General features: G+C 34.8%; 2 protein-coding genes across 10 annotated transcripts in view; one reads left to right on the forward strand and one right to left on the reverse strand.

Moving 5' to 3' along the window:
• The window catches only part of SCRN3 (secernin 3), a 43,910-nt gene extending 30,750 nt beyond the window's left edge, over positions 1 to 13,160 (forward strand). For 4 of the 7 annotated variants that reach the window (XM_021074976.1, XM_021074980.1, XM_021074982.1 and 1 more), the window contains exons 6-8: positions 2,620 to 2,782; positions 3,976 to 4,156; positions 5,814 to 13,160. In XM_021074976.1, coding sequence (XP_020930635.1) covers positions 2,620 to 2,782; positions 3,976 to 4,156; positions 5,814 to 5,984 — 515 coding nt within the window. In that variant the 3' untranslated portion in view covers positions 5,985 to 13,160. The remainder of the gene's footprint in view (positions 1 to 2,619; positions 2,783 to 3,975; positions 4,157 to 5,813) is intronic. The other 3 variants (XM_021074977.1, XM_021074978.1, XM_021074981.1) reach the window with 1 other exon arrangement.
• Positions 10,760 to 18,712, reverse strand: part of GPR155 (G protein-coupled receptor 155) — a 44,845-nt gene continuing 36,892 nt past the window's right edge. Inside the window, exons 13-15 of one of the 3 annotated variants that reach the window (XM_013990589.2) lie at positions 17,881 to 17,945; positions 16,077 to 16,214; positions 10,760 to 12,755 (exon numbers count right to left, since the gene is read on the reverse strand). In XM_013990589.2, coding sequence (XP_013846043.1) covers positions 12,464 to 12,755; positions 16,077 to 16,214; positions 17,881 to 17,945 — 495 coding nt within the window. In that variant the 3' untranslated portion in view covers positions 10,760 to 12,463. Of the gene's footprint in view, positions 12,809 to 16,076; positions 16,215 to 17,880; positions 17,946 to 18,712 lie in introns of all 3 variants that reach the window. The other 2 variants (XM_013990590.2, XM_003133486.5) reach the window with 2 other exon arrangements.

Genomic DNA, 18,712 nt, shown 5'->3' on the forward strand with positions numbered 1-18,712 from the left:
TATCTATTCATGATAAAAACTCTTACCAAAGTGGGTATAGAGGGAACATACCTTAACATAATAAAAGCCATTTATGACAAACCCACAGCAAATATAATTCTCAGTGGAGAAAAGCTGAAAGCCTTTCCACGAAAATCTGAACAAGACAAGGATGCCACTCTCACCACTTTCATTCAATGTAATATTGGAAGTCCTAGCCATAGCAATCAGATAGACAAAATTGGATGAGAAGGGGTAAAACTGTCACTCTATGCAGATGACATGATACTATATATAGAAAACCCTAAAGACTCCACACAAAAACCACTCAAACTGATTAATGAATTCAGCAAAGTATCAGGATATAAGATTAATGTTCAGAAATAAGTTGCATTTGTGTATACGAACAATGAAATATTAAAAAAGGAATATAGAAAAACAATATTTTGTAAAATCACAACCCCAAAAATTAAATACCTAAGAATAAACCTAAGGAGATGAAAAACTTATATGCTGAGAACTGTAAAACATTAATCAAGGAAATTAAAGAGGATTCAAAGAAATAGAAAGATATTCCATGCTCCTGTATTGGAAGAATTGATATTGTTAAAATGGCCAGTATACTACCCAAATCAATCTACAGGTTCAGTACAGTCCCTATCGAATAACCTATGACATTTCTTATAGAACTAGAACAAACAATCCAAAAATTTATATGGAACCATAAATGACTCAGAATTGCCAAAGCAATCCTGAGGGGGGAAAAACCAAGCAGGAGGCATAACCCTCCCAGACTTTAGACAATTTTACAAAGCTACAGTGATCAAGACAGTGTGGTACTGGTACCAAAACAGACATACAGACCAATGGAACAGAATAAAGAGCCCAGAAATAAACCAGACACCTACAGTCAATTAATCTTTGACAAAGGAGGCAAGAATATAAAATGGGAAAAAGACAGTCCCTTCAGCAAGTGGTGCTGGGAAAACTGGACAGCTGCATATAAATCAATGAAACTAGAACACACTCTCACGCTATGCACAAAAATAAACTCAAAATGGCTTAGAGACTTAAGCATAAGACAGAACACCATCAAACTCCTAGAAGAGAACATAGGCAAAAAATTTCTGACATCAATTGTACAAATGTTTTCTTAGGTCGGCCTCCCAAAGCAGCAGAAATAAAAGCAAAAATAAACTGTTGGGACCTAATCAAGCTTACAAGCTTTTGCACAGCAAAAGAAACCATAAAAAAAAACCAAAAAGACAACTTACAGAATGAGAGAAAATAGTTTAAAATAATGCAACTGGCAAGGGCTTTATCTCTAAAATATACAACCAACTTATACAACTTAACAGCAAAAAAAATAAAAATAAAAAAAAAATAAAAAAATTGAAAAATGAGCAGAAGACCTGAATAGACATTTCTTCAAAGATATACAGATGGCCAATGGGCGCATGACAAAATGCTCAACATCACTAATTATTAGAGAAATGCAAATCAAAACTGCAGTGAGGTACCATGTCACACTGGTCAGAATGACTGCCATTAACAAGTCAACAAATAACAAATGCTGGAGAGGATGTGGAGAAAAGGAAACCCTCCTTCACTGTTGGTGGGAATGTAAATTGGTACAACCACTATGGAGAACAGTATGGAGATTCCTCAGGAAACTAAATATAAAACTACCATGTGACCAATTAATCCTACTCCTGGGCATCTATCCAGACAAAATGTTCGCTGAAATGGATACATGCACCCTTAAGTTCATTGCAGCACTGTTCATAATAGCCAAGACATGGAAACAATGACAGATGAATGTCCAATGACAGATGAATGGATTAAGCAGATGTAGTAACATATACACAATGGAATACTACTCAGCCATAAAAAGAACAAAATAATGCCATATGCAGCAACATGGATGAAAGTCAAAATTATCATACTAAGTGAAGTAAGTCAGAAAGAAAAAGACAAATACCATATGATATCGCTTGTATTGGGAATCTAATATATGGCACAAAATGAACCTATCTATAGAAAAGAAACAAACTCACGGACATGGAGAACAGACTTGTGGCTGCTAAGGGGGAAGGGGAGGCAGTGGGATGGACTGGGAGTTTGGAATTAGTAGATGCAAACTATTGCATTTGGAGTGGATAAGCAATGAGATCCTGCTGTATAGCACAGGAAACTATATCTAGTCATTTGTGATGGAACATGATGGAGGATAATGTGAGAAAAAGAATGTGTGTGTGTGTGTGTATGGGTCACTTTGCTGTACAGCAGGAATTGACAGCATATTATAAATCAATTATAATAAAAAATCTTAAAAAATTTTGGAAGGGCGTGAGGTTGAGTGTTCTCAGTGTTATTTCCTTCTTCTTAGAAAATAACAGATTTTACCTGTTATACTCTTTTGAGGCTTTGTAAATTTTATATTTAAAAAAAGTCTTCCTTGAAACAGTGGAGTGAGTCTAATAGTTATGATACAAGGGTTGTTTGTAGTCAATCTTTTAAATTTATACCTAGACCACTATGTCATATTATGTATTATCAATAGAGAAAGGAATTCATAATTGCAGGATACCAGCCTTTAAATGCATATGCATTTGATGGTCTTAAAATTTATTTCCCTAGGAAACATAACTTTCGAAACAATGATGGAAATTCTCCGAGATAAACCAAGTGGCATTAATATGGAGGGAGAATTCCTGACTACAGCAAGCATGGTTTCTATTTTACCTCAGGACTCCAACCTTCCTTGCATTCATTTCTTTACAGGGACTCCTCATCCTGAGAGGTAGAGTTACAAAATGCTATAAACTAGGCGGGGGGGCGGGGTGGTGAGCGAGTACGGTAGGGTCATTAGTCTGTTGATGATTTTGTCAGGCTACATTGTTGTTGCACAAATACAACAATAGTTTTTGAATGCATTTTCTGTTCTGATTTTAGTCTGCCATTTCTATGTGTGTATAACTGCCATAACTATTTTCATTCTTATGAGACAAAAATGTTTATAGTTTCTGGTACGAAGTTATCCCACTCCCTCTTTCCCCAAATTTATTTAAAATTGTCAAGAAATGAAAGTAGATTGGTTTTCCTATGCAGATTTCAGTATTACAATGTTAAATGATTAGTAAAAGTGAAAAGATTAAACAATCTAGAAAATACATGTTAAGCTTAAAATCAGTAGTTCAAGTTATATCTTAAGTAACATATATACAGACTACATTGATTTAATCATCAGTATCTCTTATAAAACTTAACACATATTGCATTTAGAAATGATCTTTTTTTTTCTTTTAGGGCCACACCCATGGCATACGGAAGATCCCAGGCCTAGGGGTCAAATCAGAGCTGTAGCCACAGGCCTAATCACAGCCACAGCAACGCCAGATCCGAGCTGTGTCTGTGACCTACCCACAGCTCATGGCAATGCCAGATTCTTAATTCACTGAGCGAGACAATGGATTGAACCCGTGTCCTCATGGATCCTCATCTGGTTCATTACTGCTGAGCCACAATGGGAACTCCAGAAATGATCTTATATTCAGTATCCTGAGTGTTATAATCTTTCATAATATTAGAGATATTGTGAAGAGAATGAAATGAAACTTATGAACCCTTTCTTAATACTGAAGCTGAATTTCTTCCCAAATCCTAATCCTCAGTCTACTACATTGAAGATTGTTCTTACTCTCCAGCTGTGGAGTTTGCAGTAGAAAATGGTGAACTGTAATTTCAGTTGACATTGTTTATATGCCAGGCCCTTTGTTAGGTTCATGAGAATACAAGGCTAAATAAAGTATGGTCCTCCTGATCCAAAAGGAGATCCCAGTGTATCAGGGAAGACAGGCATGGGTATTAACTAGTATGACAGGAACAATTAATATGTTATAAATTAATAGGAACTAGAGTGAATCTTAGAAGATTTAGAATAATGCTGAATATTTTATCCCTACATACCAATCTAATAAAGACTTTTTCTTCTAGATCTGTTTTTAAGCCTTTTGTATTTGCACCAAATATTTCACAACTATCAGACACCAGTTCACCTACATTTGAACCTGAGTATTCAGTTAAAAAGAAGCCACATTTTAATATTAAGCCTGACAGAAGACACCCACTCTACCAAAAACATCAAGAGGCACTGGAAATACTCGATAGTAAGGAGGTATGATTAGATTATTGTCTGTGTTTGTCATTAAGAATAACCTAAAATATGATCCATTCCAAATTTTAAACTTTGGAATTCCAGCTTTCTTTATACAAATATAGATTATAATAGAGCTATGTTATTATTATTATTATTATTTATTTTTTGGCCACCTAAAAGCATATGGAGTTCCCAGGCCAGGGATCGAATCTGAGCCAGAACTGTGACTCATGCCACAGCTGTGGCAACACCAGATCCTTAACCCACTCCCCAGGCGAGGGATTGAACCCACATCCTCATGGACACTAGTTAGGTTCTTAACATGCTGAGCCACAATGGGAGCTCCCTGTTTATTTAAATTTTTGTCAAAGGTTTAAAATTTAATTAATTACATTTGTTAGTTTTTTTCCTTTAAGGGATCTTGATTTCATTTTTCAAAAGCTCTGCCTGACTTCAAAATAAATATAATTTCTGTATTTTCTTCCAGTGTGTATGTGTGTGTTTGAAAAAAGTTTAGTTCTTTTTTATCTGGAATTTATTTTGGGGGATGTTATGAAATAGGGATATAACTTTGTTTTACAAAGAGGTGACCATTTATAGACAAAATATGTTTTTTCCGCTAATATGAAATGCAGTCTTTCTTCAGAAAAAATTATGTACAATTTCATACCGAAGTACATGTCAAGGTTAAGTATCCTTGTTTTGCAGAGTTCTGCCCCGTCTGCCTAATAATGGTTCAGATTTTTATATTATGTTCACTTTCTAGTAATTCTCTTCTTACATACTTTCTCTTTTCTTTTCTTTTTGGCTTTTTGCCTTTTTTCTTGAGCCGCTCCCTCGGCATATGGAGGTTCCCAGGCTAGGGGTCTAATCGGAGCTGTAGCCACCGGCCTGTGCCACAGCCACAGCAACGCGGGATCTGAGCCATGTCTGCGACCCACACCACAGCTCACGGCAACGCCGGATCCTTAACCCACTGAGCAAGGCCAGGGAACCCGCAACCTCATGGTTCCTAGTTGGATTCGTTAACCACTGCGCCACGACGGGAACTCCTTACATACTTTTTCCATCAGAACCTACCCTCTAAGTGATCATGGTAATTCATTAATAACTTAAAATTGCTCCTATCTATAAGAATCATGACCTTTTCTCCCTCTTTGTTGAAACAAGGAGGAATTATAGAGAAAGTCATTTCTTTTAGTTGCCCTTTCTCTTGAACGTTAATATTCTGTTTCCTTTGTTTAATTTGATAATACTGGTTTTAAATATAGAAGATCCAAATTCACAAAAATATCTCAGCCTCAGTTTTGAGCAACCTTCCCCATACACAATTAATACCATATATTCAAATGGCCTATTATTTATCTTTTAAGTTTAATGCTTATAGACTAATTTTACTTAATTACTATTGTCTTTTCTACTAAAAATAGCTAATAATTTGGGGTTAATACATAACTCAATTTAAAACAATGATTTTTACCAAAGAATTTCATTCCTTCTTTAGCTGAAGAATAGGAGAAGGGAAACAAAACCAGAAATAGAAACCAGGATGAACAAACCTTGTCTGTAGAGGTGCTTTGGAATTTTCTTAGACGTGTGTGTGTGTGTGTGTGTGTGTGTGTGTGCGCACATGTGTGTCTGTGTATATATTTATTTTTATTTTTTCATTGTTCAGGAAAAAGCCAAAACAATGTTGGACAACATGAGGAAACTGGAGAAAGAACTATTCAAAGAGATGGAATCGATCCTTCAAAACAAGCATCTTGATGTGGATAAAATTGTTAATCTTTTTCCTCAGTGTACAAAAGATGAAATTAGAATTTATAAGTCAAATTTTAGTTCTTAGTGATCACATAAATGGTTAGCAATCTTCCTCAAAGTTATAATCTATTACCTTGGTAAATAATGTAAACTTAGTTTGAGAATATTTGATTATTCTTTAATAGCATTCAAGTGATGCTTGGCTATTAAAACTATATACAACCTTGTTGAAATATTGAGAAATAACATTGAAACTGGACACATATATCATGGATTGCCAGATGATACTTCAGGTACCAACTTGTATTAATTTTTTTAGCCATACACCTTTTAAAAAATCATAATAAATATCTAGTTCTGCATAAAGCATGAAACATTAAAATAATGCAAGTATTTATTATGATTATGAATTGTCCTCAAATAATTAGTTACAATGAGAAAACAGATTTTTCTTTAGTAATGGAAAATATTGTCTTAACCAATGAATTTTTTTGTACTTTAGGCAAGTATTAAGCAGCTCTAACAAAATTTTATAGATTTACACATTGTCTTATTACCAGGTTTTAACTACGCAAATGTTTTATTAAACTCAAACATACTCATGCTCCTTAATGGGCTTTTGGTTAATATTTTTAGAAGAGCTTTCCTAGGAGACTAGGTAATGGAATAAGCCTAGGCCTTAGGAGATACTGTTTTGTTGTCTAAATCTCTCTCATCTTTTACCTCTGTTCATTCAGTGCAAACAGGAATAAGAATGAGATAGTGGTGATGAAATAGAAATACTAGTGTATTACGGGGTTCCCATTGTGGTTAGTATCCATGAGGACACTCGTTTGATCCCTGGCCTCGCTAAGTGAGTTAAGGATCTGGTGTTGCTGTGAGCTGTGGCATAGGTCTCAGACATGGCTTAGATCCCGTATTGCTATGGCTGTGCTGTAGGCCTGCAGCTACAGCTCTGACTAGACCCTTAGCCTGGGAATTTCCATATGCTGCAGGTGTGGCCCTAAAAAAAAAAAAAAGACAAAAAAATAGTGTGTTATGAACATTAAGAAATGTTATAATGTACAATGTATTATGAACATTATAAATGAGTAATAGTATCTACCCAGAGAGTATAAAACTTGTTAAAATTACATAGAGTTTACCAAAGTAGGATTCAAAATATAAACAAATGAAAGATCCAACTCAAAATAATGCTATGTATGTATTGGTTTCTAGAAATTTCCATTTTATTTGAGTACACTATCGTATTTATTGGTAGTTATTGTTGCAATTAGAACTATCATTAAAGTAGTGAATCATTATATTTAAAGAGTATTCAGGAATTTTTTTAAAGTTCTCTCATAAAAATCATAATCTGCCTGAAATTGATTCCTCTTGTCCAGTGCAGGGCCGCTATTACAAAAGAAAAGATACCTGTTTCAAGTATTCAGTTAATTCTGGTTTGCCTTACATATAGTTCAGTGATAGGTTCTTCCTAAATCATGAAGCCACTTGGCTAACCCCCAAGTGGCTCTCCTTTTTAATATGTGAGCAACCTAAGGGTAAGCAGTTCATTGATTGCTCTCTTTTTAAATATGTGAGCAAACTAAGGGTAAGCAGTTCATTTATTTGTTTAGGCACAGAAACGTGAGTCTTATTTCTCTCTCTAGGGCCCACATGTTTTCACTTTCTCCTTTGATAGCACACTAGACCAGACTAGCACCAGGCTTCCACCTGGACCACTGCAGTTAAGTTCTTCTACACCTATTTTTGCTTTTTATCTTCATCCATGTGGGTCACTGCAGCCAGAGTGATTTACTAAAATTTTAAATCTAGCCATGAGTTTCCCTTCTAAAACTTTAGGGGGAAAAAAGAAGACTAATTTTTAGAGCTGTTTTTGCTTTAAAGCAAAACTGAGCAGAAAGTACAGTTTCCATATATCTCCTGTTCCTCTATTCTCCCCCCATCAATATCCCACACCAGAATGGTACATTAATTATAACTGACGGACCCACATTGATAAATCATTATCACCCAAATCCATAATTTACATTAGGGTTCACTCATTGTACATTCTATGAGTTGGGACAAACGTATAATGACGTGTATCCACAATTAGAGTATCATACAGAACAGTTTCACTGCTCTCAGTAGCCTCTGTGCTCCACCTATTCATCCCACCTTTCCTAAGCCCCGGCAACCACTCATCTTTTTATAGTCTCCAGAGCTTTGCCTTTTCCAGAATATTATATAGTTGGAATCACACAGTATGTGGCCCTTTCAGATTGGCTCTTTAACTTATGTAATATGCATTTAAGTTTTCCCTTTGTCTTTTTGTAGCTTGATAGCTCATTTCTTTTTAGTGCTGAATAAGATTCCGTTGTCTGGATGTCCTGGTTGCTGAAGGACATCTTGGTTGCTCCCATGTTTTGGCAATTATATGAATAAAGCTACTATAAACATCCGTATACAGAGTTTTGTGTAGACATACGTTTTTAACTCATTTGGGCAAATACCTAGGAGCATGAGTGCTGGAATGCTAATAGTATGTTTAGTTTTATAAGAAACTGCCAAAACTATCTTCTCAAGTAACTACTGTACCATTTTGCATCCCTACCAGCAGGGAATAAAAATTCCTATTGCTCCACATCCTTGGGTATTGTCAGTGTTCTGGATTTTGGCCATTCTAATAGGTATGTATTGGTATCACATTGTTTTCATTTGTATTTTCCTAATGCTATAAGATGCAGAGCATCTTTTAATATGCCATCTGTACGTCTTCTTCAGTGAGATATTTGTTCAGATCTTTTGCTTATTTTTAGAAATCAAGTTGTTCATTTTATTATTGAGTCAAACTCTTCAAAGAGTCATTGAGGAGTTTGCTGATGGCCTAGCGGGCTAAGGATCTGGTGTTATCATTGCTGTGGTTGGAGTTGCTACTGTGGTGTGGGTTTTGATCCCTGCCCCAGGAACTTCCCCGTGCTTGGGGTGTGGCAAAATAAGTCATTGAGATTAAATCCCAATCCAATCCTGCTGATCTACCCCCAGCTATATCTAATTATGCTTTTGTCATTTTGTTTGTAAGTTTCTCTTCTGCCCTTTCAATTCCTTGAATGTGTCTGGTTCCTTCATCATGGCTGTACCCTCTGCTTGTCCCATTCATTTCATGTGTTTTTTATATAAGTAGTTCTTTCCATGCTTTAGAGTTTTGCTGAACCATGACTTCCTCAGGGAAGTTTTCCCCACACACACGATCAAGTAATTTATTCCTTGATGTTTTATACTCTCAGAGCCACATGTGATCCTGATCACAAGTGTAATTAAATGTTTAACATCTGTCTCTCGCAGCAGAATAGAAGGTTTATGATGATAGGAATCACATTTTTCCCCCCACTGTGTGTGCTCAGTATTCAGCATTGTCTGGCACAAGCTTGATGCTTAATAAACATTTGTTAAAATAATATTCAAGTACTGATGGAAAGAATTTACATAGTCCTCCTCTCTGCCTATAAAGTTGATAAAATTAGCTAGACAGTATGTCTGTACAGTGGTATCCTTTTGTAAGGCTGAGGTCAACCTGTTCCCTTTTCCATATTCAAAATAGAAATAATAATTCCCTAAATAAAAGAATTATTTTATAACACAGCTAGTTAATTTATAAAACATTTTTGGAGACTTTCACTGTTTAAATTCAGTATGGTATTGGGGCTTTGGTGCTTGTGTGAGTAATTTATTCCTTGATGTATACTATAGAAAATTTAAGGTTTCCTTAAATTTCATGTGTTTTTTAAGAGTAAAAAAATTCAGGAGCTGAAATTAAGCTTTTTTTTGGTCAATCCTTAAATGATAATGGTTTATTATTTACATAATAAACCAAGTGAATAATCTAATAAAGTGATTATTGTAGAGACGGCTAGTTTGATCTTTGATGAAAACATCAATTTATACATTAATTTTTCAATAAAAAATTTAGAAATAATTAGGCAGGCTAGAATTTTGGAAATCTAGTTCCTATTTGTAAAATTTGCCCCAAAATAGGTTCTACTGAGTGAATATTTTTTCTTTTTTATTAATTACTTTAGGCTTTTATCATGACAATTGTTAAAAGTTACTGTCTCATCTTTTCCTGAAAAATGATGATAACATTTTTGATTCTAAACTGTTTCTAACCATTACTCATCTCTTGATTAATATGCTTAGTGGTTTAAAGTAATTTTTTACATGATATGAGATATGATGGGGCAAAAACTAGGAGCTGTATTCTATTGCATACATGTAAAATAATAGTTTTATATATATTTTTTGCTTTAGAAATGTACTGATCACAATCCTTATTCTTTAAACGCCAAGCACACTTTATTCTAAAAATATTGAAGTTTAAACACAAGTTAGGTGTGGAATCCCTCATTGAGAACAAAGAAAAGAATATTTGACAATGCTGAAAATTAGTATAAAGGGGGTAGGTTTTAATCAAAACTCCATTAGGTAATTTTCCCAGCTGTGACCTTGCATTTTTTTTTTTTTTTTTGGCCACCCAAAAAAAATGCAGCAGTTCCTGGGCCACCACTCAAACCCAAGCCATAGCAGTGACCTGAGCTACTACAGGGACTAACACTGGATCCTTAACCTGCTGTACCACAAGGGAACTCCAGTGACCCTGCATATTACAAATTATGAAATATGTGAGAAGGACTCTAATGTCATATTGACTCATTAATAAAAGGTTTTTGCTGAGTGAATTACTGGGCAAGGCCTGGTGCACAGATCCTATAGGGTCATGAGGAACACAACAATCTCAGGAGACCCATTTAAGGAAACATTGAAAACCCATGGAAAAGACTTCTCTGATGGCTTCTGCATTATTTTTGAGATTACTCAAAAAAAAAAAAAAAAAAAGATGCTGGCAATGCAAGTTAAAAGAGGTATTTTATTGAGAAACTTGCTTTGTTAGTGAGGGAGTAAAAGTTACAAATATTTTCATTTAATAAAATTAGCATATCCTTAATTCTAAAAACATCTCTTAAAAGCCTTCATTATCTAAAACTGCAGATCATTCTCAAGTCAGGGTTTTCTTTTAGTGTTTCTTATGGAAAAAGATACTGCCAATTTCCTTCATGCAAATAATAGAACACATATGGTATGATTTGTTCACAAGCAAAACAAATTCCCCACTTGAGTCTGAATTGCCTGCATGCATATGAATTAATATCGTTATTGCTCTAACTATATAAAAGTCTTCTGGTACAGCAATGAAGCTTTATGATTACTCCTGAGCATTCTGAGAATTATAATGTGGTCATATATATATATATTTTTTAAAGTTACACAGCAAGATAGTTCTGCTGAAAAACCCCATTCCCTAATTATAACTTAAAATTGGTATAGGTTAATGCTACACATTGATGTATATTTTACTTGTTAAATACACTAGGCTTCCATGCAGGTTTTTTTAAAAATTACATTTTTGTTGCATTAAAAGGGCAATGATTTAACCCTATAAGTTATTTTCTAAATGGCTTCTATACATAAGACACTAAAAGTATGAGACAAATAAATATTTGAAACAGTTTTAAATAAGTTAAACTAGTACTGACATTAAGTAGAGGTTCAAAGGTCATATGAATAGACGTCTCCTTAATTGACTCAAGATAAAGCTTTTCTGAGGGCAACACTTAGTAATTTTCAAATTTATAAAATTTTACACATGGATACTTAAAAAAACTAAATTGTAAATGTAAAAGTAGGATGTTAGGCATAGAATTTTAAAAATCTTGGCTTGAATTATACAGGTTTTTTTCTTCTTTTTAGGGAATAAGGTAATAGGGCTATCCTTCTGTATTGAGATGCTTTGTGCAAACACCAGAAATGATATATCAAATGGCAATAATTCTGTTGATAAATTTAATTGGATTTGCCCAAATTATTATTTTTAGTACAAAAGTTAAAGATCAGACTACACTTCTATTGGACTTTAGAGATAATATTACTTATGAAGGTTCTTATTTCCCTCCTAATGGCACAGATTAGTATTTTCGATAGAAAAGCAAGGGACGATAAACCTTAAAAAAGTAGTGCTTGTAGTTTTTAATGAATACTATTTGTGAAGGAAATGGGAAAATAGAATAAGAAGGCCTCTCATTAGAATCATTAAAATACTTATTTAGGAGGTGCTATGAGTAAGTGCAAAGTTGTCATAATTTAAGGTCCATTTTCTGCCAGCAGCACACCTGCCAAATTTGGCAATTTAAAAGAATAGTAAATTGGATGTTGATTTTGAAGTTATAGCACACAATTGCAGGAAGCAATGTTTTAAAATGTTGGCATAATTTTTATAGTAATTATTATATATTCATTATGAGAACTTTAAATTTTGATTAGTTCTCTTTTTCCTAAGTCAGTTTCCTGTGTGTTTTCCATACACATGAAATCACAGAATCATAGCATGGGGTGAGAACATGTCAAATTTTACAGAAGAGGCAAATGATGCTCAGAGAACTTGTGATTTACCCAAGGTCCCGTAGCTAATAAGTAACAGATTTGGGGCCAGAATGTGACTCCATATGGGGTTGTTTCCTTCATAACTTAGGTCTTGGTGGGTGGGGATGAATGCTCAATTTCTTTATATCTTTCTTGTTGGGGAGTGTGTGTATTAGTGGCAGGAGGACTGTGTTCAGGACTCTTTTGAAGAAATCTGTAAAACAAGTACTCATCCCGAAATTCATATTCATTGGTGATATGTTGGATCACTCCCCCTTGCACCAGTCTGTCTCCATATATCACAGCTTCACCACGGTCAGAGGCAAGGCCAACTTCAATTAGCCAGTTCACCAAGTCACAGCCACAGAAGGTCCCAGCAGAAGTCTTTGGACCACACCTGTATGTCAAAGGAATGATTCACCCACATGTTCTGTAAATCTGGTATCAGCACTGCATAATGGAGGACAAGCAAGGAAAAATAGGAGACAGGGAAAGACAGCATGATAGTTAAAAGGTGGCAGGAATGAAACTATTCTGAATATAAAGGGTTTATTAAATCACCTGACTCTAGAAGGACCCACCAGAGAAAAACAAAATATGCCAATAATGCTTGTGAAAACAGAAACACTTAACAAAAATGACTTAGATAATGTAAATGCATCAACAAAGAAATATTCTTTTTAGAGCAGATGGTCTTTTACCATCAGATATATTCTGTAGACAGCTGACTGTTATGTATTTTTATAAGTTGTACTTTTATTTAAAATATAATTGTCTCAGGAACATTAAATAATATTTTTTGCGAGCTCTTAAGTGGCAATTTTTATTAAATTATTCAAATCAAACAGTATTTTCTGCTTATCACAATTCCCACAAATAGCCTTTCTTCTTGTCCTGAGCAAGATAATCTTATTGATGTTTGTTAGGAATTTGCTGCATTAAGAAGCAGGGGCAAGGATATTGAGATCTGTCTTGCTATAAAAGTAAGGTTTTTTTTCATAGTTGTTTATTATGTTCCCCACAGTGTATATTTCATCCCAGTGATTCATTTATTTTGCAGCTGGAACCTCTTAATCTCCTGCATCTGTTTCTTTCTTCCCCTCATACCCTTCCCCTCTGTCAACCACTTGTTTGTTCTCTATGACTCTATTTCTATTTTATTATGTCTGCTCATTTTTTTTTTTAGATTCCGTATATAAGTGAAACCATATAGAATATATCTTTCTCTGTCTTACTTCACTTAGCATAATGCCCTCTAGGTCCATCCATGTTGTTGCAAATGGCAAGATTTCATTCTTTTTTATGGCTGGGTGATATTCCATTGTATAAATATGCCACATCTTTATCCATTCATCTACTGAGGGACACTTAGGTTTTTTTCTTTATCTTGGCTACTGTAAATAATACTGCAATGAACAAAGGGGTATACATATCTTTTCTAATTAGTGTATTTATTCTCTTTGGGTAAATACCCAGGAATGGAATTGCTAGATTATATGGTTCTGTTTTTAATTTTTTGAGGAATGTCTATAAGATTCCTCAATTATTAAAAATTTTTATTATAAATTTACTTAATTATTGAAAACTTGTCTTCCTAATGCAAATATGGGGTGCCTCAAGTATGAACAAGTAAGCAAGGGAAAGAGAAATTTAAAAAAAATTAAGGAGTTCCCTTGTAGATCAGTAGGTTAAGGATCTGGGATTGTCACTGCTGGGCTATGGTTACAGCTGTGGCTCAGGTTTGATCCCTAGCCTGGGAATTTTTTTTTCTTTTTACAGCCACATCTGCAGCATATGGAAGTTCCTGGGCTAGAGGTCAAATCAGAGTTGCAGCTGCAGTTCTACAGCAACACTAGATCCAAGCTACATCTGCGATCTACACTGCAGCTTGCAGCAATGCCAGATCCTTAACCCATTGAGTGAGGCCAGGGATTGAACCCACATCCTCACAGAGACTATGTCATGTTCTTAACCCAGTGAGCCACAATGGGAACTCCTAGTCTGGGAACTTTTGTATGCCTCGGGCACAGCCAAAAAAAAAAAAGTGAACTCTGTTCATTTTTATACAAATATGCAATAGACAACATGAATCTGTCCACAAGCATTAGTCAAGCTGTAAAACCTAAAGTGCTTGACAATAGGAAACAATGGATGAAAATCAAGATGAAATGAGAAATAGATGAAAAAAAATTTAAACATTTAACCACAAATGAATATATATGAGTTTCATATAAAAATTAGAAAAGAGGTTAATATACAAGAAAAAATTTCTCAAGTATGTAAAATCACAATATTGTAAGATTAGTATTTTACTTAGTACTAAGATATCTTAATTAATTTATGCTTTGTAATTACAAACATCACTTTGAACAAAAGCCTGAATGTTACACCCTGAGTCTGAGCTGCCTTCTGCTGATTAATTTTTAAATTTATAGCCCAACACCTTCTATCCTGACACCAACTGATTAATATTTGCTTCCAAATGACTGATCAGGCAGCTACAACCACGGAGTTGTGCAGAGTGGCAAAGGATATGCCACTGTGCAGGGTTCAGAGCAGTGCCACTACCAGCCCATGCCCATTTACTATCTGGGACGGAGCAGCTCGGCAGCCCTGCAAATGGCAAGAGCTCTGCTTCCTGACAACTGGCAATCACAGTAGGCCTGGCAGAGCTAACACAGAGATCCTTCTTTTTAATTTTAAAAAACAGTTTTAAATTGTTGAAATGATCCACAGATGGCACTTCGAAATAATTGTGTTTGGCTCTTTGAGGGTGGCAAGCTAATTTTTCTTCATAGCTTACCATTTGCAGAAACTGGGCTAGACCCATCGTATAGATTTTACCATCTAATGCAAACAACCAGTAGAACCAGATATTTTAAAGATGAGGAAAACTAAGGTTTGAAGAGTTAAACTTGCCCAGTGTCACAAAGCTAATAAGTGGAACATCCAGGAATTTAGTTCTTCTAGTATTAGTCCCCACCTAGTGAGTCCCTTTCCATTAGCTATACCAGGATACCTTCTGGTTATATGAAATATAGTGGCATAATATATGTAAATAAATAATCCTGAATGGTAATTTTCAGTTTTACAGTTATAGACATAAATGTACTTAGTTCTTCATATTATGTTTTGATTTTTTTCTCTTTTATGACATCCAGAAATACTAGCACTGTAACATTTATTTATTCTTTTCCTGCTGTATAATCCATACCTGAAGCTTAGAAGCATAAATATGATGTCACAGACTGAAGATTAGGACTTGGGGTGAAAAATAAGCAGCAGAATTAATTGAGACAGAAATTTCTTTCATTTTCTTGGCATTATCATTAGCCAATATGAAATAGCATACCCCTAGGAGATGGGGAATATAAGATCACTTCTAAATACATATGTATCTCAAAATTTTGTGAGAGAGACTAATGGCCAACATGAAGTAAATGTTAAAATTCTGATATATTTTGATTCATTCTAAAGTTTTCATATTTTATATTTTAATCAGAATTTATAGGACATTAAAAAATGTAAAAAATCAAAGTGTATGGCTCTTATACATGCTCTTTCTTAAACTATAAACTGACCCATAGCTATTTTAACTTTTATGTGTATATGTGTTATTCAAAATAACAGTCATGAAGTTAGTCACAAGCACATTAATTAGCCTATTACAAGCCAAACTTAATGATCTAAAATATAATTATCTGGAACCTGTTCTTACCTTCTTTCCCTGACAATGTTTTGGATACAGAGATCACGGTGATAATGGATAAATTGTTGACAGGTCATTTTTATTTCCTCAGGAACAGGAGAACCCCTGTTTTCTGCTGTTTCCTTATTGTTCCATAAGAATTCAAGTCTGAAAACCAAAATTTAAGGAGGCCACTTTTAAGGAAAGAAAAGCCTTCAGAGAGAACCCTTTCTTGCTTATTACTCTATCAACATGGCTGTTCCAGAGCTGTCATTCGCCTCGGCTGTCATCTGCAACACCCAGGCATCCTTAGTCTCTGAAGCAGAAACACATTCAACCTGCATTCAGTTTCCTGTTCAGACTAGGCTGGGGTTGGGTTCTTGAACATTTTCTAAACTGTCTAGACATGTTTGACTCTTTTCAGTTTCTACTAAAAAATGAAGTTCCTTATTTCTACATCATACTGTTTTAAAATGCAAAAGTAACATACAAGTATTTTATTTAATCATTTTCCAATTTTGGTACCAGAGAGACAAATACTGGGATTTGAAGTATAGAACAATTCTGTTTTGCCAGCCCAGACAGTAGATCTGTTGACTTTCTAAACTGATCAACGTCATGAAGCTGATAACTAAGTTTAGTGACTTTTCTATTATACTTTTATTCCTTCATGAAAGGATTATGACCATAGCAACTACATTTTAATAATGATGATGAAAGAAAAGGAGGAGAAAGAACAGTGACCATTTACTGGGCACTTTTAAAAAATTTATTTTATTTTATTTTTTGTCTTTTAGGGCCATACCTGCACCATATGGAGGTTCTCAGGCTAGGGGTCAAATTGGAGCTGTAGCCACTGGCCGACGCCACAGCCACAGCTATGCCAGATCTGAGCTGCATTTTGGCCTACACCACAGCTCATGGCAATGCCAGATCCTTAACCTACTGCTTGAGGCCAGGGATCAAACCCATGTCCTCATGAATACTAGTCGGATTCATTTCTATTGAGCTACAACGGGAACTCCGGGCAGTTTTTATATAGCTAATAGAATAAACTCCATTAGCACTTAACTAGAGTCTACTAATTTTGACTTTGAAAACAAATGAGGAAGTACAATGAATTGTCCCTCCATCTGCTACCTTTTCCTCCCATTCTCAGTTTGGAGTGTTTCCACTTCATTATTTTTCTTTTTCCTTTTTTTTGGCCACACTTGTAGCATGTGGAAGTTCCTGGGCCTGGGATCCAACCCATGCCACGGCAGTGACAATGCCAGACATTTAACCCACTAGACCACCAGGGAACTCCAACTTTATTTTCTTAAAAAATTTTTTACGAATTAATTATTTTTCACTAAGAAATTCCTGACCTGAATTCAAAGAAAATCTTCACCAAGCTAATTAAAAAATTTGAAATTTAAAAAGAAGAAAACTTGAGTTTTCTATAAATTGTCAGTTTGATAGAGAAATCCTGTTGTCCAAGGAGAAAGACAATCAGATATAGACCTTTGGAGGCATATCACCTAATGCTTCCATTTTAAAATACATTTTCAAGTTTCATTTTACTTATGTAGTTAATGGCATAGATAGAAGGCAGTGTCCATCAATTCTTATTAAAATGCAAATTACAATGTTGGATTAATGATAGTTCTTCCAATATATATGTGCAATTATTTACAACAAATATGTGGATCAACAGATAACCTTTCTGTGGCGTTTAGTTTAACCTTTCTTTGGTCTCTTTGCAATTATTGAAGGTTTAAAAATATCGGTATCTTAATAGAATGGCTTTGTCATCACCTTTACAGTTACAGATTTATTTCAAAACTAAATTTACCTTCTTTTGAAAGGTAGGATGATTAAATGTTTGTCCAATCCAAAGATGCCAAAGGAAATAAATCCCTATGGAAGAAAAAAAAGTTATATTTTATTAGTTCTACAATAAAATTTTAAGACAGAAATAATAGAAGCCAAATAACTTGGTGGTTAGGGAAGTAAACCTCTAGTGATTAGAGCAACATTTTAAATGAAACATACAGGCAGGCCCTCTAAAGTACAGTGTCTGAAGGCAGGTAAAGTCGGTCACCTTTTTTTTTGTTTGTTTTGCTGTGGTGTGCAGTGGCTTGATGTTTCCAGACTAAGGATTGCATCTAGGCTACGGCACTGAAAACGCTGAGTACTAGCTACTAGACCACCAGGGAACTTGCTAAAATGCAAATCTTCAATTTTCTACATACCGGCAATTATTTAGGTAGCATTTACATTGTTTTAGGTGTTATAAGTAATTTAGAGATGATTTAAAGGACCCAAGAGGATGTACATGGGTTATATGCAAATACTATGCCACTTAAATAAGGGACTTGAGCATCCATGTATTTTGGTATCTGAGAGGCATCCCGGATGGTACTTGGCTGCCTCTCTCCAATCATTTTCCTAGTAATTATCGTGGGTGATATAAGTGAGTGCTGAGCAACCACACTTGCAAGCTGGCTTACTGAAGAAAAATGAAAACATTTAAGGGCTATGTCGTTTCCCCTTTCTAAAAATAAAATAAAATATCTCCCATTATGCTTAAGTACTTTATTATTTTTCTGTTAAAACTTGAGAAATTATAGAATTAACAAGTACTGCAATATCTGATTATAATGAAGTAACAGAACAAAATTTAT

The sequence above is a fragment of the Sus scrofa genome, chromosome 15 (assembly GCF_000003025.6).
Source record: "Sus scrofa isolate TJ Tabasco breed Duroc chromosome 15, Sscrofa11.1, whole genome shotgun sequence".
NCBI lineage: Eukaryota > Metazoa > Chordata > Mammalia > Artiodactyla > Suidae > Sus > Sus scrofa.